Source organism: Muntiacus reevesi, chromosome 9, assembly GCF_963930625.1.
Source record: "Muntiacus reevesi chromosome 9, mMunRee1.1, whole genome shotgun sequence".
Classification (NCBI taxonomy): Eukaryota; Metazoa; Chordata; class Mammalia; order Artiodactyla; family Cervidae; genus Muntiacus; species Muntiacus reevesi.
This window is the reverse complement of record NC_089257.1, coordinates 52,477,324-52,497,551: the sequence shown is the minus strand read 5'-3', so window position 1 is coordinate 52,497,551 and position 20,228 is coordinate 52,477,324. Positions and strand designations below refer to the sequence as shown.

General features: G+C 41.6%; 1 protein-coding gene and 1 non-coding gene across 10 annotated transcripts in view; both read right to left on the bottom strand.

Moving 5' to 3' along the window:
* Positions 1 to 20,228, bottom strand: part of TEAD1 (TEA domain transcription factor 1) — a 267,742-nt gene that overhangs the window by 13,715 nt on the left and 233,799 nt on the right. For all 9 annotated transcript variants that reach the window (XM_065945232.1, XM_065945229.1, XM_065945225.1 and 6 more), the window contains 2 exons: positions 8,664 to 8,804; positions 401 to 553 (listed from right to left, as the gene is read on the bottom strand). In XM_065945232.1, coding sequence (XP_065801304.1) covers positions 401 to 553; positions 8,664 to 8,804 — 294 coding nt within the window. The remainder of the gene's footprint in view (positions 1 to 400; positions 554 to 8,663; positions 8,805 to 20,228) is intronic.
* Positions 15,204 to 15,276, bottom strand: TRNAG-CCC (transfer RNA glycine (anticodon CCC)). The gene has a single exon. It is a non-coding gene; the product is annotated as a tRNA-Gly (tRNA).

Genomic DNA, 20,228 nt, shown 5'->3' with positions numbered 1-20,228 from the left:
AGACTTCAACTTAGCTACTGCTGGGATAACCCGGGGAACTTTAGAAAACTACGTGCCTGGGTCCTATCCTCAGAGATCCTAATTTTACTGATCTAGGATGCAGTCCTGCCATCAGGATTTTAAAGACATTCTTCAGGTTTCTCTAACGTGCAACCGGAATTGAGAATCTAGTGTTATTACCTCTATCCTCCTTCCCCAAATTCCAGTTCTGCCAAGCTTAGAAAGCCCAGTCAGATGAGAGCCCTTCTCTTTCACAAACCTAAGCCACACCAAGTTTGCCTTATGGATGCATGAATCCAGCTGCTGGCTGACCCCCTGGGACCCAGACCCACCCAGGTCCCTCTTCCCTGGCAGCTTCATGGCTGAGTCTGACAAAACAGGAAAGAGACAAAACAGTTACCAATAAAATTGTGAAGTTTTCCAAAACACTGTTCATCATATATTTCTCTGGTAAGTGTTTGAGCTTGTGGATGAAGTTGATCATATATTCACACATTGGGGAGCGGTTTATTCGGTAGACAAATCGGCCATTCTCAAACCTTGCGTATTCCGTCTGTGAGGGAAAAAGGGTTTATACTTTTGACTTCAAAATACATGAAAAAGATATGATTATCTATAAAAACATTTCACTTTTTCAACATGAATCAGCTGTTATATGTTGTACTACTTATATACTTTACTTAATTAAAGAAAATCCTAACTCCAATTTTAACACCATACTGAGAATCCATTATTTTTCTGGAATTTTTTTTAAATTGTAAAAATACTTTAATGAAAAGTTGCATAGATGTTTTTTCAGCAAAGGTCAGCAAAAAAAAATAATTGCCTGCTGAGTGATTCCCTACCTAGAAATTTGTGAGAGCAAGTCCAGCTAGTCACAATTCTTCAGAGTCCACAGAAAATCTTTCTTTACTGTGATAAGGCCTCAGAGGCCAAAAACCAATGCAGCTAATATCTCTACTTTAGGAAAAATTGCTTCACACTGATCATGAGCCCCTGGCTGTGTTATGTCTTTAATTTTTAAAAATGTTTTATACATATATATATGAGAAGGAAATGGCAACCCCCTTCAGTATTCTTGCCTGGAAAATTCCATGGACAGAGGAGCCTGGCGGGCTACAGTCCATGTGGTTGCAAAGAGTCAGACAGGACTGGGTGACTAACAAAACACTTAAATACATATTTGAAGATCCCACTGAAACATTCAGAGAGAAGAAAGACACTCTTAGATACTTTGGATCAAAGAGGAATTTAAAAAGAAATACAAGCTATCTAGAATAATGAAAAAGAAAATATTTACATCAAATTTTGGGGATTCAGTGAAGCTGTACTTGGAGGAAAGCAGCTTCATGTCTTCATTATTAAAGATGAAAAGTTACAGAACTTAGTACACATCTTAAAAAATTAATAAACCCTACAAAATAAACCAAAATCAGTGAAAATCAGGAACCAAAAATTAATAAAGATAAAAACTCAAATGAATGCAAAAGAAATTTAAAGTGTAGACAGGATGTAAAAATCTAACTTTTTAAAAAGACAAAATAAACCCTTCATAAGCCTAAGATGGAAAAGAAAGGAGACAAAACAGCAGTCACATTATCAATCTGAAGGTTAAGAAAAGATTACTTCATGTAACTCTATAGCAAACAACCAATCAATTAATAAAAGCAAAGATAATCCAGTGAGTAGGATGATGTCCCAGCAAAACACAAATCACTAACACTGAACCAAAAAGTAGAAAACTCCAGCTGGTCAATTACTGTAGAAATAACTAAAAACTATGTAGAAATCTACCACTGAAAACAGTCCAAAGACCGAATGGTTTTACAGCTAAGTTTTATGTAACCTTTAAAGAAATTTCATCTTGTGACATTTTCAATGTTATTCACACTATTCTATACCATAGAAAAAGGTCGGTATTCCAATTATTTTTGTAAAACTGAAGTATATTCAATACTGAAATATGATGAAGAGATTATAAAAAAGAAAAGTACAGGCTACTATCACTAATGCAATGCAAACACTTTATGTAAAACAGCAAACAATGCATTAAGGTATCCAAAATAAAGCGTTCTTTGGGAATGCTGTGGTGATTCATACACAGGATGTTTGTTAACTCGTGATGTCAAAAAACTGGAGGAAAAACACAGAGTAAGAGTTACTGAAAAGGCATTTGATAAAATATTGCAGCTATTACTAATAAAAAATTAAGTAAAATAGGAAGAGAAAGACTTTAACATAAAATAAAGACTATCTATAAAAACCAATAATAAATCCAATGTTAAAACATCAAAACTGTTTCTACTGATATCAGTAACCATATAAGGATACTCACCATCACTATTTGTTTTATTTCTTTTTACAACTGTGTCAGAAGTTTTAGCAAATGAAAAGAAGGTGAGAAAATAATAATAAAAGTGGCAAGAACACTGGAAAAGAAGAGATAAAATAGTCTTCCTTTTTTGCTGCTAAGATAATATATCACAGGAAACCCAAGAATCTAGAGGGAAAAAACCACTAGAAATAAATGACAGAATATGGCAAGATGGCCAAATAGAATACAGATATGCAAAAAGTGGAGCTTTCTTCTAGTAATTAAAGTCTAGAAGTTGAAAACTGTATTAACAAATTTATATAATATTTAGAGATATATTTAACAAGAAAGAGATGAATCTACACATGAAAAGTGTAAAATCTTACTAAAATAAATAAAATGAGATGAAAATGCAAATAGATTCTTGATTAGAAAGATTTAATATCAAACTGCCCCTAAATAATATCTGAATCTAATGCAATTACAATTGTTGCTGTTGTTATTGTTGTGTTAGTCGCTCAGTCATGCCCGACTCTTTGCGATCCCATGGACTGTAGCCCTCCAGGCTCCTCTGTCCATGGGACTCTCCAGACAAGAATACTAGAGTGGGTTGCCATTCCCTTCTCCAGGGGATCTTCCAGACCCAGGGATCGAACCCGGGTTTCCTGCATTGCAGGCAGATTATAGTCTGGGCCACCAGGGAAGCTGGCAATTACAACTAGGTTGCTCAAATAAGACTTCTGTTTTTCTTTACATTTTTAAAATGATCTCATAACTTTGAAGAATAAATGCTGGTAACCTGCCTAGAAAATATGTGAAAAGAAAGAGTAGGGAGACTGATTCGCCCTAGCAGATATCAGAAAATGCTACTGTTGTTCAGTCACTAAGCTGTGTCTGACTATTTGAGACCCCACGGACTGCAGCATGCCAGGCTTCCCTGTCCTTCACTATCTCCTGGAATTTGTTCAAACTCATGTCCATTGAGTTGGTGATACCATCCAACCATCACATCCTTTGTTGCCCCCTTCTCTTCCTGCCCTCCATCTTCCCTGGTATCAGGGTCTTTTAAAATGATTTGAGTCTTTGCAACAGGTAGCCAAAGTGTTGGAGCTTCAGCTTTATTATCAGTCCTTCCGATGTACATTCAGGACTGATTTCCTTTAGGATTGACTGGTTTGATTTCCTTGGAATCCAAGAGATTCTCAAGAGTCTTCTCCAGCACCACAGTTTGGAAGCATTGATTCTTTGGAACTCAGACTTCCTCATGATCCAATTCTCATATCCATACATGACTACTGGAAAAACCACAGCTTTGACTAGACAGACTTTTCTCAGCAAACTGATGTTTCTGCTTTTTAACATGCTCTCTAGGTTTCTCATAGCTTTCGTTCCAAGAAGCAGGTGTCTTTTAATTTCACAGTTGCAGTTACCTTTCACAAGTGATTTTGGAGCCCAAGAAAATAAAATCTGTCACTGTTTCCACTTTTCCCCCTTCTATTTGCCATGAAGTGATGGGGACTGGATCCCATGATCTTAGTTTTGTGAACGTTGAATTTTAAGCCAGCTTTTCATTCTCCTCTTTTACTCTTATCAAGAGGCTCCTTAGTACCTCTTCACTTTCTGCCATTAGAGTGGTACCATCTACATATCTGAGGTTGTTATTTCTCCTGGCAATCTTGATTCAAGCTTGTGAGTTATCCTGCCCAGCATTTCTCATGATGTACTCCATATATAAGTTAAATAAGCAGGGTGACAATAAACAGCTTTGACATACTCCTTCCCAACTTTGAATCAGTCCTTTGTTTCATGTCTGGTTCTAATTGTTGCTTCTTGTCCTGTATACAGGTTTGTCAAGAGACAGGTATGGTGGTCTGCTATCACCATCTCTTTAAGAATTTTCCATAGTTTGTTATGATCCACACAGTCTAAGGCTTTAGCGTGGTCAATGAAGCAGAGGTAGATTTTTTTTTGGAATTACCTTGCTTTTTCTGTGATTCAGTGAATGTTGTCAATTTGATCTCTGTTTCCTCTGCCTTTTCTAAATCCAGCTGTGCATCTGGAAATTCTCAGTTCACATACTGTTGAAGCTGAGCTTAAAGGATTTTGAGAATTACCTTGATAGCATGTGAAATTAGTGCAATTGTACATTAGTTTGAACATTCTTTGGCCTTGCCTTTCTTTGGGATTGGAACGAAAACTGACCTTTTCCAGTCCTATGGCCACTGCTGGAATTTTGAGTGCATATTTGCACTCAAATTTGCTGGCATATTGAGTGCAACAATTTAAAAGCAGCATCTTTTAGGATTTGAAATAGTTCAGCTGGAATACCATCACTTCCACTGTTTTGTTTGTAGTAATGCTTCCTAAGGCCCACTTGACTTCACATTCCAGGATGTCTGGCTCTAGGTGAGTGACCACACCATCATGGTTGTCCGGGACATTAAGAATTTTTTTGTATAGCTCTTCTGTGTATTCTCACCACCCCTTCTTAATCTCTTCTGATTCTGTTAGGTCCACACCATTTCTGTCCTTTATTGTGCCCATCTTTGCATGAAATGTTCCATTGGTATCTCCAGCTTTCTTGGAGATCTCTAGTCTTTCCCATTATATTGTTTTCCTCTATTTTTTTGCACTGTTCACTTAAGAAGGCTTCCTTAACCTCTCTCTGCTCTCTCCAGAGAATACTCTGGAACTCTGCATTCAGTTGGGTATATCTTTCACTTTCTCCTTTGACTTTTGCTTCTCTTCTTTTCTCAGCTATTTGTAAGGCCTCCTTAGATAACCACTTTGCCTTCCTGCACTTCTTTCTCTTGAGGATGGTTTTGGTCATCTCTTTCTGTGTAATGTTATGAACCTCCCTCCATAGTTCTTCAGGCACTCTGTCTACCAGATCTAATCCCTTGAATCTGTTAGTCACATTGTATAATCATAAGAGCTCTGATGTAGGTCATACCTGAATGGTCTAGTGGTTCCCCCTATTTTCAATTTAAGCCTGAATTTTGCAATAAGAAGCTAATGATCTGAGCCACAGTCAGCTCCAGGTCTTGTTTTTGGTGAATGTACAGAGCTTTTCCACCTTCAGTTGCAAAGAATATAATCAATCTGTTTGCAGTATTCACCATCTGGTAACGCCCATATAGAGTCATCTCTTGTGTTGTTGGAAGAGGGTGTTTACTGTGACCAGTGCGTTCTCTCGGCAATACACTATTAGCCTTTACCCTGCTTCATTTTATATTCCAAGGCCCAATTTACCTGTTACTCTAGGTATCTTTTGACTTTCCGCTTTTGCATTCCAATCCCCTATTATCAAAAGGACATCTTTTTTGGGTGTTAGTTCTAGAAGGTCTTGTAGGTCTTCATAGAACTGGTCAACTTCAGCTTCTTTGGCATTAGTATTTGGGATTACTGTGATGCTGAATGGTCTGCCTTGGAAACAAACCAAGATCATTCTGTCGTTTTTGAGATTGCACCTAAGTACTGCATTTTGGACTCTCTTGTTGACTATGAGCGCTATTTCATTTCTTCTAAGGGATTCTTGTCCACAGTAGTAGATATAATGACCATCTAAATTAAAGTCACCCATTCCCATCCATTTTAGTTCACTGATTCCTAAAATGTCGATGCTCACTCTTGCCATCTTCTGCTTAACCACATCCTATTTACTTTGCTTCATGGACCTAACATTCTTAATGGACCTAACAATATGGAATATTGTTCTTTACAATATCTGATTTTACTTTCATCACCAGACACATCCACAACTGAGCACCATTTCCACTTTGGCCCAGCCTCTTCATTTTTTCTGAAGCTATTTCTCTGCTCTTCCCCAGTAGTATACTGGACACTTACTAACCTGGGGGGCTCATCTCTCAGTGTCATATCATTTTGCCTTTTCATACTGTTCATGGAATTCCCGAGGCAAGAATACTGAAGTTGCTTGCCATTCCCTTCTCCAGTGGACAACACTTTGTCAGAACATGCTATGAAGCTGCCGTAATCAAATCAACACAATACTGGGACATGTAGAGATAAATAGAGGGTGGAAAAGAACAGACTCCAGTAACAGCCCCCCAAGTATATGCTTTCTCCATGAAAATTCCTGGAATTTCATCATTCAAAGGCAACCAGCTACAGGTAATCCCTGACAACCTGGCCATTTGGTAGCAAAGCCTAAACTAACCTTCCGTGTTCCCAACCACCGATAGGATTGCTTCTCCCTTCTCGGGGGAGATAGAGGTCATGTACCTCCAGGTCTCTCAGTCATGTCTCATTACACAGCCACCTTCTTACCTACCCTCTCCTTAGGGTGAGGAGCTTCCCATCTTTTTCCTCGGTTTCTCTGTCTGCGTCTCCCTTCCACTTACCCCAAGGCTGGCTGCTGCTCATTCTTTATTCTGTGCTCTTCTATTCCCTCTCTGCAACTAGCTCTCCATTCCCATAGCTCTGATTATCTTTAATGCTTAGGATTCCCAAATGATATTTTCAGTCTTTACCTGTCTCCAAAATCCTAGTCTGGCATCTATAATCATCCCTGACTATTTCCAGTTGAACATCTTATGTACTTATCTCTGCTGGAGACTGCACTGTCCTTCTAAGCATAAAACGTGTGATCTTCAGCTCTTCCTCCTCTTTGATCTTTAATATCCAGTCAGTTTCGAAGTTCCATTCCAAAGGTCTTCTTGGATCCCCTCTGCCACTCTTTTAGTAACATTCATAACACTTAAGCTCATGGCAACCATCAAGTCCACTCACTCTCATCTTCCTCTACCAGCATGGTTCTTGTTCAGTCCCTACGTCGTGTCCAACTCTTTGTGACCCCATAGTTAGGCTTCCCTGTCCTTCACTATCTCCCAGAGTTTGCTCAGATTCATGTCCATTGAGTCCGTGATGCTATCTAACCATCTCATCCTCTGTCACCCTCTTCTTCTTTTGCCTTCAGTCTGTCCCAGCATCAGGGTCTTTTCCAATGAGTCAGCCATTTGCATCAGGTAGCCAAAGTACTGGAGCTTACACTTCAGCATCAGTCCTTCCAATGAATATTCAGAGTTGATTTCCTTTAGGATTGACTGGTTTGATCTCCTTGATATCTAAGGGACTCTCAAGAGTCTTTTCTAGCAACATAGTTTGAAAGCATCAGTTCTTTGGTGCTCAGCCTTCTTTATGGTCCAACTCTCACATCTGTACATGACTACCAGCATAACCCTCCTTAACACCATTCTCAGGATGCCCGTCCTGTGCTCAGGAAGCTATGAGGGCCTGCAGCATCCCAAATCCTCCTGTTCTGCCCAAAGTCTTGAAAAACATCTCCTTGTTCCCTCTCTCCACCCAATACATCCTTTCTCTCATGTCTCATGAGAGAAAGGATTTATTTCTGTGGCACAAAAGTCAGGGTGGGCTCCTGGACCTGAGCAGTCCTAGACACCTATGAATAAAAGTCACTGTGAGCATGGATGAATTGGGTGGTGGGTAGAAGACATTGGTTAACACAACTCTGAATGAAATATCACCTGCAAACATTATTCACAAACAGCAACCCACCCCAGTAAAATGATCACCCATGTTTAGAAAGGAAGGGAAGTGTGAACTATAAAAGCCATAAAGAGGTTTTTTGGTCCCAGTAAGTACTGAAATAGATTTAAAACAATTATGATGAAGGGAGTGGAAATGGCAAAAGCAAAGACCAAACTCAAGGTGGCAGGGATTTAGAAGTGAATGTGAAGTGGCTCAGTCGTGTCGGACTCTTTGTGACCCCATGGACTGTAGCCTACCAGGCTCCTCCACCCAGGGGATTTTCCAGGCAAGAGTACTGGAGTGGGTTGCCATTTTCTTCTCCAAGGGATGTTCCCAACCCAGGGATTGAATCCAGGTCTCCTGCATTGCAGGCAAAAGCTTTACTGTCTGAGCCACCACGGAAGCCACCTGGGTTTTAGAAGGCAGTTGCCAATTAGTTGAAAACCACCTTGGTTATTATCAAGAGGCCTGGAAGTGCACTTGAACTTGGCGGTGGGGGGGGGGGGGGGGGGCACCATCTCCTGGGTAGCAGGATCTATCTCTAACAGATTTCACTCAGCCCCCCTCCCTCCTCAAGGCCTCCTACTGGACTGACATTGGCAAGAGCAGGGCTGACTTCGGATGGCCAGGGAGGGTGGCATGATTACTCCTGGCCTTCTTCCTTTCAGTCGCTTTCAAATCATTTTGCCTTCTTAAGTAATGGAGGGTGGAGAGTGGGAGAAGGCAGAGGAAAAGGAGAAGACACTTTAAAAAAAAAACCTCTCTGCCCCAGTTAAGATTTAAAGGAAGGCGAGGGGCCACCCGGAATGAAGGTTCCAGCGTACAGAGGCCAACTTACCTCTACTTTTTCTACTACTTGCTTCCCAAAGGAGCAAACTTTGGTGGAACAGGTGACTGTCATATTTTCAGAACTCTCATACTGACTGGTTACGCCGTAAAAAGCCCCGGCATCGTCTTGAATATTGCAGTTTAAATCAGCCTATAGGAAATGAAATAGAGGTGAGGGTTACTCTCTTATCACAGGAGTCAAGGCAACAAGCAGTAACTATCAGGCGAAGACTTCACCTTGCTGGATAGAGGGCTGTGGAGGGCCGGGGTGGCTCAGGGAGGTGGTGAGTTCATGCTCAGCTAAAAACAAGTGCTATGGCTCATTGATTGTGTTCTGAAGAGAATGCTAGCTTGGGTAGTCCTCCCTTGAAATACTGACAAGCTGCATGTATCTATTTCATTTTTACTTTCTTGCATTCAGCATTTAATCTATTTACTGGTTCATTTTTGTCTTCACTGGGTCTTCGTTGCAGTGACTTCTCTTGTTGCGTGGCTCATGGGCTTAGCTGCCCCGTGGCATGTGGAATCTTCATGGGCCAAGAAGGAACCATTTCTCCTGCATTGGCAGGTTGATTCCTAACCACTGGACCACCAGGGAAGTCCTGCATTTAGTACAGAATACTAAATATCCTTGTAATAAAAGACTCATGAGGTCTCTGAAATATGTACAGAAAGTAGAATGTGAACTGGATTCATATTCACTAATCTGTAGATATATTTAAAAGAACAGGAGACTCTGTAGCTGACTGGCCATTTGTTATATATGTAAAAACAGAAACTTCATTACTAATTATGTACCCAAAGGGGAAATGGTTCCTATTAAAGACTGACTTAGAAAGATGCAAAATAGTTAATACAAGGCCCCACTCATTTAACACATTCTTATGGCTATCTGCCATGTGAGATTCATGCTAGATACAAGACTACTAGCCAAGATGAGAGAAATGTACAGAAAATAGCTCTAATTTAAATAGAAGGTAACTACCATGTCAAAGGCACTCAGAGTTCAGACCATGGAAGCATTATTTTCAATTAAAGGTATTTACTTTCAGGATGGTTAAGATTTGAAGAGGCAGAGAAGGGCTGAGGGAGTATTGTGCATGGAGCAGCCTGGAGTGCTTCATTTTAGCTACATTGCAAGGATGAAGGAGATGGGGAGGAAGGAGTTTGGAAATTCAGCAAGGTCCTGGGTCGGGGAGGGCTTAATGAGGGGTGTGAATTGTATGCTGTAGGAACTGAGGACCCCTTGAAAGTGTCGCCACCAGGCAATGAGGTCATTAGAGATGTGCTTCAAGAAGAGATGTCTCAGCGTGGTGTAAAGTCCACTGCAGAGGGAAGCTGGGAGGCTGCTGCAGCGGCTCCATCACTGAGGGCAGGCCCCCTTCCCTCGAGCATCCACTGACCCTTTCCTGCACTATGGACGTGGGTGTGGAGCTGGGGATCAACGAGTGAGCAAGACAGTCCCTGCGGTCATGAAGCTGACAATTTAGGAGGGAGGACACTGCAACAGAAATAAGCGCTCCTGGGATGGACACGGAGACATGAGACTAAAGAGTGGGGAGGGAGCCCTTGCAGTCAGGGAAGCTTCAGATGATGATGCAGCTCAGATCCGAAGAGAGAAGAGCTGGCATGGGCAGGCGGAGCATGCTATAAGAGTGTGCACAAAGGCGAATGGCCAGAAACACGGCTGGAACACAGACAGCAAGGATAGCGCGGGCCTGGAGAGGCAGGGGCGGGAGGGGGCAGGGGTCTTACACAGGACAGGGGCAGCGATAGCTTAGGATCAGATCTGCAGCCCAGAAAGGCACCCCTGATCACAACTTGGAGACCCTAGAAGAGAGTGAATGCAGAGATGCAGCAGGAAGCAGGGTCAAATGAAGAACCTGGGCTGCAGAGAGAAAGAGCAGTGAATCTGACATAAAATGAGACTATCTTTCGTGAGGTCCGGCACATTTCGACTCACTGATTGTTAATACCTTGGTAGGCACTAACCACCATAAAGACCTGAGTCATCCTACATGTATTTTTAATAAGGATCTGCATTTCAACTTCCTTCTTAAATTGAGTATCAGGAAAATGTCCATTTCCTCAGGCAAAACTTGGGATATTCTGGCTTCAGATAAAAAGGACCATACACTTTATATTCCCTTTTCTTACATGCCAACAAATTCAAAGCTACATTAAGTGCTCTGCTATAGTAATTACCTTATCCTGGGTACTTCTAACAGCTACTAACAACCAGTGTCCAACTCCTATGACTGGATTTCTGCTTTTACTTGCACTGATACTTGTCCAGTTTTATGTTATCCATAAATTTATGTGCCCTCACATTTTGTTTTTGGAAATTTTATGGGGCAGAAAGTGCAAATAATTAAAAATGCCTAGGTGTGCCTTTTTCTCACATGCAAAGGTGAGAAATGGAGCATTTGGCTCAGTGGAACAGCAGTCCAGTGGGAAACCAGCGGTCTCATCCTGAGAACTGTATCTGAGCTTCTCAAAGCTAGAGAGCGCCCTGGGATTATCAGGGCTTCAGCCTTCAGGGGAGAAAGGCACCAGCATATCCCAGGCACACAGGCGCTCTGACCCTGGGCTGTCATCCAGCCTTCCCAGTCAGGTGCCACCTGCCGTGAACCAGCAGCGAGTCTTCGAGAACTTCGAGCTGGTCCTGCCATCAGCTGAGAACACACACAGCTCGGAGAAACAGCTCAGGTGCTTTGTGGCAGTGGGATGACCAGCAATGTTCTTTGTGGGACTGATGCTCTTACTATTATGATGTAGCTTGTACGAACAAGTTTTAGCTTAAAAAAAAAAAGCACACACAGCAACAACAACAAAGGTAAAAATATATATGTGATAAGTAAATTTTAAAAAGTCAAACTGTAAAAAGGAGGTACATTTTATTTCTATGCTGTGCTTACTACTCTCCCTAGGTGACCAGTGTTATCAGTTTTTCAAGTATCCTCTTAGAGATATTTAGCATTTACATATTTAAGCATACACATTCCCTCTTTTCTGCACAAACCGTAGCATTCTTCTAAGCCTGGCTTTAAATCAATCAATCAATAACTACTTTTTAGAACTCATATAGTAGTGATATAGGGCTTCCTTGGTAGAATCCACCTGCAATGCAGGAGACATGGGTTTGATCCCTGGGTTGGGAAGATCCCCTGAAGTAGGAAATGGCAACCCAGTTCAGTATTCTTGCCTGGAAAATTCCCTGGACAGAGGAGCCTGGCAGGCTATACAGTCCCTGGGGCCCCAAAGCACGAGTGAGCACACACATAGACACACTGATAGAGAGTATCAGTTTTTTAAAAGAAAAGCCCTTTGAGAAATTGATCAGCCACACTTTTGGGGGCTGCATACTACTCCATTATTCAGATGCACCATAATTTAACATATCCTCTATTGATGGACATTCCGGATGCTTCCCAACAACCAAGCAGTCACAGGCGGAGCAGGAAAGGTACATTAGAAATCATTTTGCCTTTTTTTAATTTAATCTTTTTTCCACTTCTTACTTATTTTTGGCTGTGCTGGGTCTTTGTTGCTGCATGGGCTTTTCTCTAGTTTCGGCAAGCAGAGGCTACTCCCTAACTGCAGTTTGTGGGCGTCTCATTGTGGTGGCTTCTCTTGTTTCAGAGCACAGGCTCTAGGGTGCTTGGGCCTCAGAAGCTGCAGCTCCCAAGCTCTAGACCACAGGCTCAGCTGCTCTCCAGCATGTGGGGTCTTCCCGGACCAGGGATCAAACCCGTGTCTCCTGCATCGGCAGGCAGATTCTTTACCACTGAGTCACCAGGGAAGCCCTACTTTGACTTTTGTTTTCATTCAATTTAAAAAAATTCCCAGCTTTGAAAATGAGAATTAATTGACCATAAATACACTGTGAACTAATACTGCAATTTAAATTCATTATTTTGATGTAATCAAGTTGTTGTGACGGACTGATTAATAATCAAAAGCAGTCTGGTGTTTGTGGTGTAATGGGCGGAGTGTGGGAAGGAGCTGGGGAAATTAGCAATGGGCAGGGGAGTCAACAGGAGAGCATGAGAAACTATCAACCTCAACTTGCATCCGTGATTTAACCAGGAGGGAGGTTTCCTAAGAATTGCACCTCAACTCCCTACGTACACTGTTTTCTTTTTTTTTTTTTTCCAGTGTTCCATTTTTCACTTTATTCACTTTAGTGGCATTATCTTTTTATACAATTGCTAAGGGTTACTTTCCATTCACAGGTATTACAAAACCTTGGCTGTATTCCCTGTGTTGGACAGTACATCCTTGAGCCTAACTTACACCCAGTAGTGGGTACCTCCCATTCCTCTTCCTCTATACTGCCCCTCCCCTCAACTGGTTACCACTAGTTTGTTCTATGAGTTTGCTTCCTTTTTGTTATACTCACTAGTTTGTTCTATTTTTTAGATTTCACATATAATTGATATCATACAGTATTTATCTTTTTCTGTCTGACTTATTTCATTTGGTATACTGCAGTGGCCTTTACTTTCGACAAGTGAAAGATTTACAATGTAAACAAACTAGGACTCTTAAAATCTAAAGCAAGCATAGAAATACACACACAAAATAATTCAACCATACATACGATTTCAAAATGTTACCCAAGCTTAGAATGGCATTCGCTGTAAATTGATACTAGCAAAACTGCTGAAAATTTTCAGCTTTTTTGTTTCCATCTCTACAAGTTCCCACGCTTCAGTAATGCTGGTGCTGTAGCCACAAGACACCTAGCATATTTGACAACTAAGAGTGGATCATTTTTAAGATCTGTTTCCTTTATTTAACAACATTATAAAAATTATTTTAGTAATAATCAGCACTGTTTCACAGTTTTTAACTTTAAACACAAAAACTCTGTGGTAACAGAGAATGACAGAATTGAAGTAACTCTAGTTCTACTTTTTCACCTTCATAATTACTGTGCTCATTTCCAAATCATGGAAGCAGTGCTGTGTGGACTGCAGCTCCAAAGATTCCAAACTTTTAGAACTTACTCTAGAAATGAATGTAAGAGTGAGTCTTTAATAACATGTGCTATTAAAGTAATAAAATGGATAAGCAACATAAGTGTTAGTTTGAAGCATAAACATATATATGTGTGTGTGTGTATATATACATATATGAAATAAAAACAAGACTAATTTTACCAATTGTTTAAGACTTAGGCTAACAAAGAACTTTTTTATTAGGAACACTTCATTGATAGCATTGTTTAGAACCATACGCATAGGGTGATAATAAAAATGACAGCTGTTTTCAGACGGTTCTGCCATATAAACTTCTCTACAATGAAACTCCTTAATGCCTACATCTGGGGCAGATAATTCCCACCCTCTCACCTTTGGTTCACCACTGTACCTTAGAATTCTCAAATTTAATTTAATTAGTTTTAACTGGGAATGGATGACCTGCAGGTATAATGAAAGTGTCAAAAATGAAAGTATTCAAGAATTCACATTATGAACCTCTGTCATCAGAAGCAACCTCAACAAACTACGATTTTAAAGTTGTCAGGGTTAACTTTTTTACTTGAAGTTAGAGTAGAACATACATTCAGAAGTGTACAAATCACAAGCTTAAAGATTGATTAATTTTTATAAAGTGAACACACCCATGGAACCAAGCGCCCAGGTAAGGAAATAGAAAGGAAATCCCCTCATCCCCCTGCATTCCAGTGAACATCAAACACTGCTCCCTTCCAGTGTACCTCAAACCCCCCGTGTCACAAGAGTAACGTTCCTTTAGTATCGTCTGGTTTTTTGAGTATTACATGAATGGAGTCACATACTGTTGATTCCTCTGTGTTTAGCTTCATTTGTGCAGCATTGCAGGGCGACAGTCATCTATGCTGTGGTGTGTGGTTCATCCTTTTTGTCACTAGAGTACTCTGCTAAATGGAAAATACCACCATCTATCCCTTCTACGGATGGATGTTTACAATGCTTCCAAACTGAACCTATTATGAAGAGCGCTACTCTGAATACTTGGGATACGCTTTTCATGAACACATGCATGCACTCCTGTTAGGTGTTCCTAGGGGCAGAATTGCTGGTTATGAGATATACGTGCATTTTCAGCTTTCACTTAGGTAAGAGGAATAGATGGTTTTTCTGGGCGCCTGATGTCCTCTGCTAGCGATCAGAAGATGTTTTGTGCAGTTTGCTCAGCGTTCAAATGTTCTTTCGATGAATTTGTAGGGGAGAAAGTGGTCTCCCCATCCTATTCCTCCGCCATCTTAGCTCCTCCTCGGAACAGATGGTTTTTGAATTATCTTGTTTTTTTAAAAAAGCAGCTTGAGAAAACTTTATAATTATTAGCATATATTTAACAGGTTGCATTTTAAAAGACTTCTCAACTAACAGTAAATAAGCAATCTGTTATTACCACTGCTTCTCTATTACTTTTTTTTTTTTTTTTTTTTTTTTTTTTTTTTTTTTTTTTTTTTTTTTAAAATATTTATTTTTATTTATTTGGTTGCAGCCCGTCTTAGTTGTGGTACATGGGATCTTTAGTTGTGGCGTGTGGTATCTAGCTCCTTGACCAGGGATTGAACCTGGGTCCCCTGCGTTGGGAGTGCAGAGTCTTAGCCACTGGACCACCAGGGAAGTCCCTTCTATTACTTTTGAACATGGAAAATAATTACACAGTCATCCAACCATATCACAGCTGTTCTTTGGGAATTTTCTAGGAGGTATTGATGGGAAAGATAATTATCTGTTAGCTGATAATATTACAATTATCCCAGAAAGAAATGTGGTCACTGAACTCCCGCAGAGCAAAGGTAATATCAAAGAAAGAATGCTAGCATTAAATCAACAACTGGGGAGGTGAACTCTAATGAGTCTAGGATTCGTGCTGAGTTCATTATCCACCCTCTCCACTCCTTTTTCTCAACTGAAAACTCAAGACAAACCTATTCCACATAGTTTTGAAGGCAAGAAAATGAGAGGGAGAAAAAAAAAAGTGCCGTTTGCAGACATACAAACTATTATTGTCAAATCAGCTCTTATCTGAAATCAGGATATTTTCTAAAAGCAAATAAATACAAAAGTCCAAGAAACAACTAAAACCAGCAAACTTACCTGCCCAACAAATTCCAAATTCAAACCATATCCTGTCGTCAGGAGATGAGACAGCTGTTGGGGCACAGGGCAGGCTGTCCCAAAATGTGCCCCAGAGGCATTTTGATTATTTTGGATTAAAGTTACTTAAGAAACAACCAATGAAGAGAGACATTGGACCCTCCCCTCTGTCTCCCCAAAAGCAGGAAATAAGTCTCTCAGTGAAAGGTGCCCTCCTTGCATCTGCAGTTGGAAGAAGACCCTTACCACCAGAGATGGATAATTTAGCGTGGAGAAGTCTGTATACACATCTTGTTACTTTTAAAATTTACTTCCCCAAGCCCAAACTCTGTTTAGATTTTCTCCAAACCAATGTTTCTTTGTCCTGTCAATTCCTCATAAATTTATCATTTATCTAAAAAGCATGACAGATGCCTGCTTTGGCCACTTCTTAGGTCCAGTTTCTATGTGAACCTCAACACCATGAATTAAAAATTCGTTTCTCTTTTCCTGTTAATTTGTCTTGTGTGGATATTACTTTCAGTCCAGTCATAAGAAGGGTAGCAGGGGAAGTTTCCTTCTGCATAACTGGTCACGGACCATGTTCTAAAAAAAAAACAAAGTAAACCTTGCAAATGTGGCTGGAGGGGGCAAGTCCATGCAAACGGGCCCTTCTAAGGAATCTTCACCCATTTTGCTCTAGAACAAAAACCCTCCATATGAATTGGGTTCAGAGTCCAGCTCTTTCTCCTACCACCCAATGCCGGAATCCTTCTGCAGTATCTTGACTTACACTGTCTTCTGGCTAAATACCTTCAGGTATGGGAAAATCATTAGACAATAAAATACTTACCATGTTCTGGGCAGACTTAAGCGTTAGAGAGTTGTATTAGTCTTCTATTGCTGCTTTAACAAACAACCCCAAATTTAGTGACTTAAAAACAAAACCACTTTATGATTCTCTACTTCTGTAGGTGGGATATCCGATATGTATCTCACCCGTCTGAGATCACGGTTTGGAGCTGTGTCCGTTTCTGGTGGATCTACTCTGGGGAGAGGGGAGTCTCTGTCTCCTTCAGTTTCCACAGTCCTGTCTCTTAGTCCCTTCCCTGCCATTTCAGAGGCCAGCAACACCAGGCTGAGTCCTCACATGGCCAGCTGTTGGCTCTCTAGACCTCGTCTTTCGCCTCCCTCTGCTACTCTTACGGAAACTTGTGATTTCATTGGGCCCACTCACATAACCCAAGATACTTCCCTGCCTACTCTTAGCAACGCCCACCTAGCTTTCCATGTATTGGAATACGTCCCCTAGCCCCATGAAAAGAACTTGAACACACCGCTGCCTACCATGCCCATTAAGTTGCCATCGGCTTCTCAGCAGCTTCCACCTAGAGCTCTGCTTTCCAGAAGCATGCAGGCCTAAGAACAGTGCTGAAAGACAACCCGGCAATTCTCTTTTATTTCCCCCCTAATCTTACCTTTCCACACCAACTTCTCACCCATAAAGTTGTTCAGGTTCTATCAGCTTCCTAGGATCCAAGTTCCAGGCTTATTTTTAGTAAACTCCATACTGATCTCCCTTCCACCTCATCCAGAAACTTGAGAATTCTTATTCTGCATCTGTCACCACCTTATTGCAGACACCTGACGGACAGCGGTCATCATTCCTTTGCATCTCATTGTTCTCATCTCTCAACTCAGAGAAGACCTGCTTACAGAGGCCACCATGGTGATAAGAAGAGAGAACGCACACGAGACTCATCTGTGTTCTGAAACATGCCACATAAATGGCCATGCCTATCAATCGTGGACTTCAACACTGACCAGCACAGAGATGAAGCAGAGCCTCACGTCAGATCTCCAGAGTGGGACCCGAAGTAGACAGTGGCTCATAATCAACAAGCAAGGTAAAAGCTTTCCCCTCAGAGTCAGTCTGAGTCCCTATCCACACTTATCAAGTGAGCAGCACAAACACAGAAATGACTTTTTTCAAACAGAAAAATAAGTAGTTTTTCCGATTTGTGAGTTTAAAACAAGCCTTAGGTTTTAGGCATAACTGCTTAAATGGGTACAAAATTACTATCTTTCCCACAAAGATATGATTAGAGATGTCATAAAATTCTGTCTGGAAGCAAAAAAAAAAAAAGGCAATAATTAATAAACATCTGGGGAATGAGTTAAAGACTTGGGGATCTATTTGTGGACAAGTCCTGAAAAACAGCAATGCCAACCACAGAAAGCAGACTGCACTAGACAGCAAGGAAATGAAAAAGTGAAACATCACATTTCCCCAAATCCTTCCCTAAATAATCCTCTCTCACACTCGTTACTTCTGCAGCTGAAACACGTTAAGTTATCAGACAAGACTGCGGCTTGTTTTCTCCTCCATTACCTCTCATTCAGCAAGTGCACTTGTTCACATCTGTGTTCCACTGTTTCATGTTTTTGAAATTGGAAAAAAAAAAAAGCAATATTCTTCAAAGAATGATTCTTCCCATTTCATGGGTGAGAAAAATGAGATCTAACCCAGTTATGTTGGATCCATACAGCAGGGAGGGCTGGACCAGGGGATCAACTCTGCAAAACCGCAGGCCCCTGGAAAGCTAGTTTCAGGTACCTGAAGGACAGGAAGTGAGCGTTAGGGTTGCAAGTGCAGAATGGAAGGGCGCAGCATTCAGCTGAGGACAACTCCTTTGTCACCAGCCTCTGAAACAAACGGCCTACAGGAAAAAAGAGGAAACAGATCAGCCCAAAGGCAGGGGCGCAGGTTGGGGTAGTGGGTCAGGAAAGGAGCAGGCCGCAGATGGCTCCCTTCCCACCCATCTCTCCCTTCCTCCTGGGAGGGGCTGGAAGGGCTGGGCAGAATTACTTGGTTGCAAAAAAATGAAAACATCAAGAGGATTGTCCCTGACAAGAGACAGTATAATAGGCACTGATGGATGCAAGGAGACGCTGGCATTTTCAAACCACCACTTTGAACCTCTCCTCTTCATCCTCTTCGAGCAATGATCAAAGGACCAAGATTTCAAATTGTGAAGCAATTTTTTCCAATGGCAGCATCTGGCTCCTTGGCAGGAGGCGCTGGGAGCCGGGCCCTGTCGTGGGCGTCCATCCAGGCCTGCCACATGGTGAGGCTCGGCCGCGCCGGGCACCACGCGGGCCTTGCAGCTGCTCCCCCAGGCGCCAAAGGACAATCGCTCTGCCCTCCGCCACGAGCCATCAGGCAGGAGGACTCCCGAAGCAGCTTGGGCAGGGGGTCTTGAGGTTGATGACTGCTCCCCAACCCTCTCGCCTGACTCATTTGTAAGCATCTGCTCCCTGGCCACGACCCCTGAAGCCACCCCAAGTGGCTTCGGAGCTTGGGGTGCGGGAAGCTTGGATAAACGAGGGACGACCCCCCAGCAAGACTGGACTTGAGTTTGAGGAGAGTGAGAAAGCTGCCCGAAGGGAAGGGCGTCTTTGAGAGTGTTCATTTTGCCTGGTGCCCCGGCCCGACACAGGACAGCAGCTGTAGCTCTCCTCCGGCCACAGCTGTTTTAAATAAGAATAATAGGCATAAACTCAGCCCCTGCTCTCCAAGTTACTTCCCACTGATTATGGCATATATTTACATCTACAAAATAGACGATTTTAAAAGACAACTGCCAAGAGCCCCTTCATAGTGCAGATTGGCACCCCTATTCGAATTTCATCAACATTTAGTACTTCAAAGAATCTTAAAAGCTTGCTCTAATTACAATAGGCACCATCTGAAAGACTGGCTGTTTGCATTGCAAATTCCTACAAATACTGGCATTCATTAAAAAAAAAATTCAATTAATATCACCCATACAACTTCAGGTAACTGCCACTGGTGACTTCACACAGTAGCTGGGATGAAAGAGCCAAGGTCTCAACCCCTAGGACAAAGCGGTGGCACAGGCCAGTTGTCTCCAGTGGAGGCAGTTAATGAGTCCCGGGCGCCCAGCTGAGCTGGCCCTCCACCCAGCACATTCACCAACTGTGTGAACACTGACCAGAGACCACCCTTTCCAGACCAGGAAACAGGGCCTTCTTCTGGTCTGGCGTTCTTGTGCATGAAAAGTCTTACACAGAACAATGACAGCAAATCAATCAACTAATTAACAAGTGTAAAACTGCCAAATAAAATATAGGCTGCCTAGTTAACTCTGATTTTTAGATAAACAACATACTTTTTCATAGGGATAGGGACATATCACTATGTCCCAAAGATGACATGGGGCAGACACTGAAAAAGTATACACTGTTCACCGGAAATTCAAACCAAACTGGGTGGCTGGTATTTTAACTTGCTAAATCTGGTAACTCTTCCGACAATTCACCTTTACTAAAGAGAATAAGAAAAATTGGGACTTTGCTCAAATTTTCATTGCTGTAAGGAGACATGTCCAAAATATTTTTTGAGTGGGAAAAAAATGAAGCTTCTGAATAACACATGGAGCATAGCACTTTTTTTTAGTAAAAAACAAGTGGAG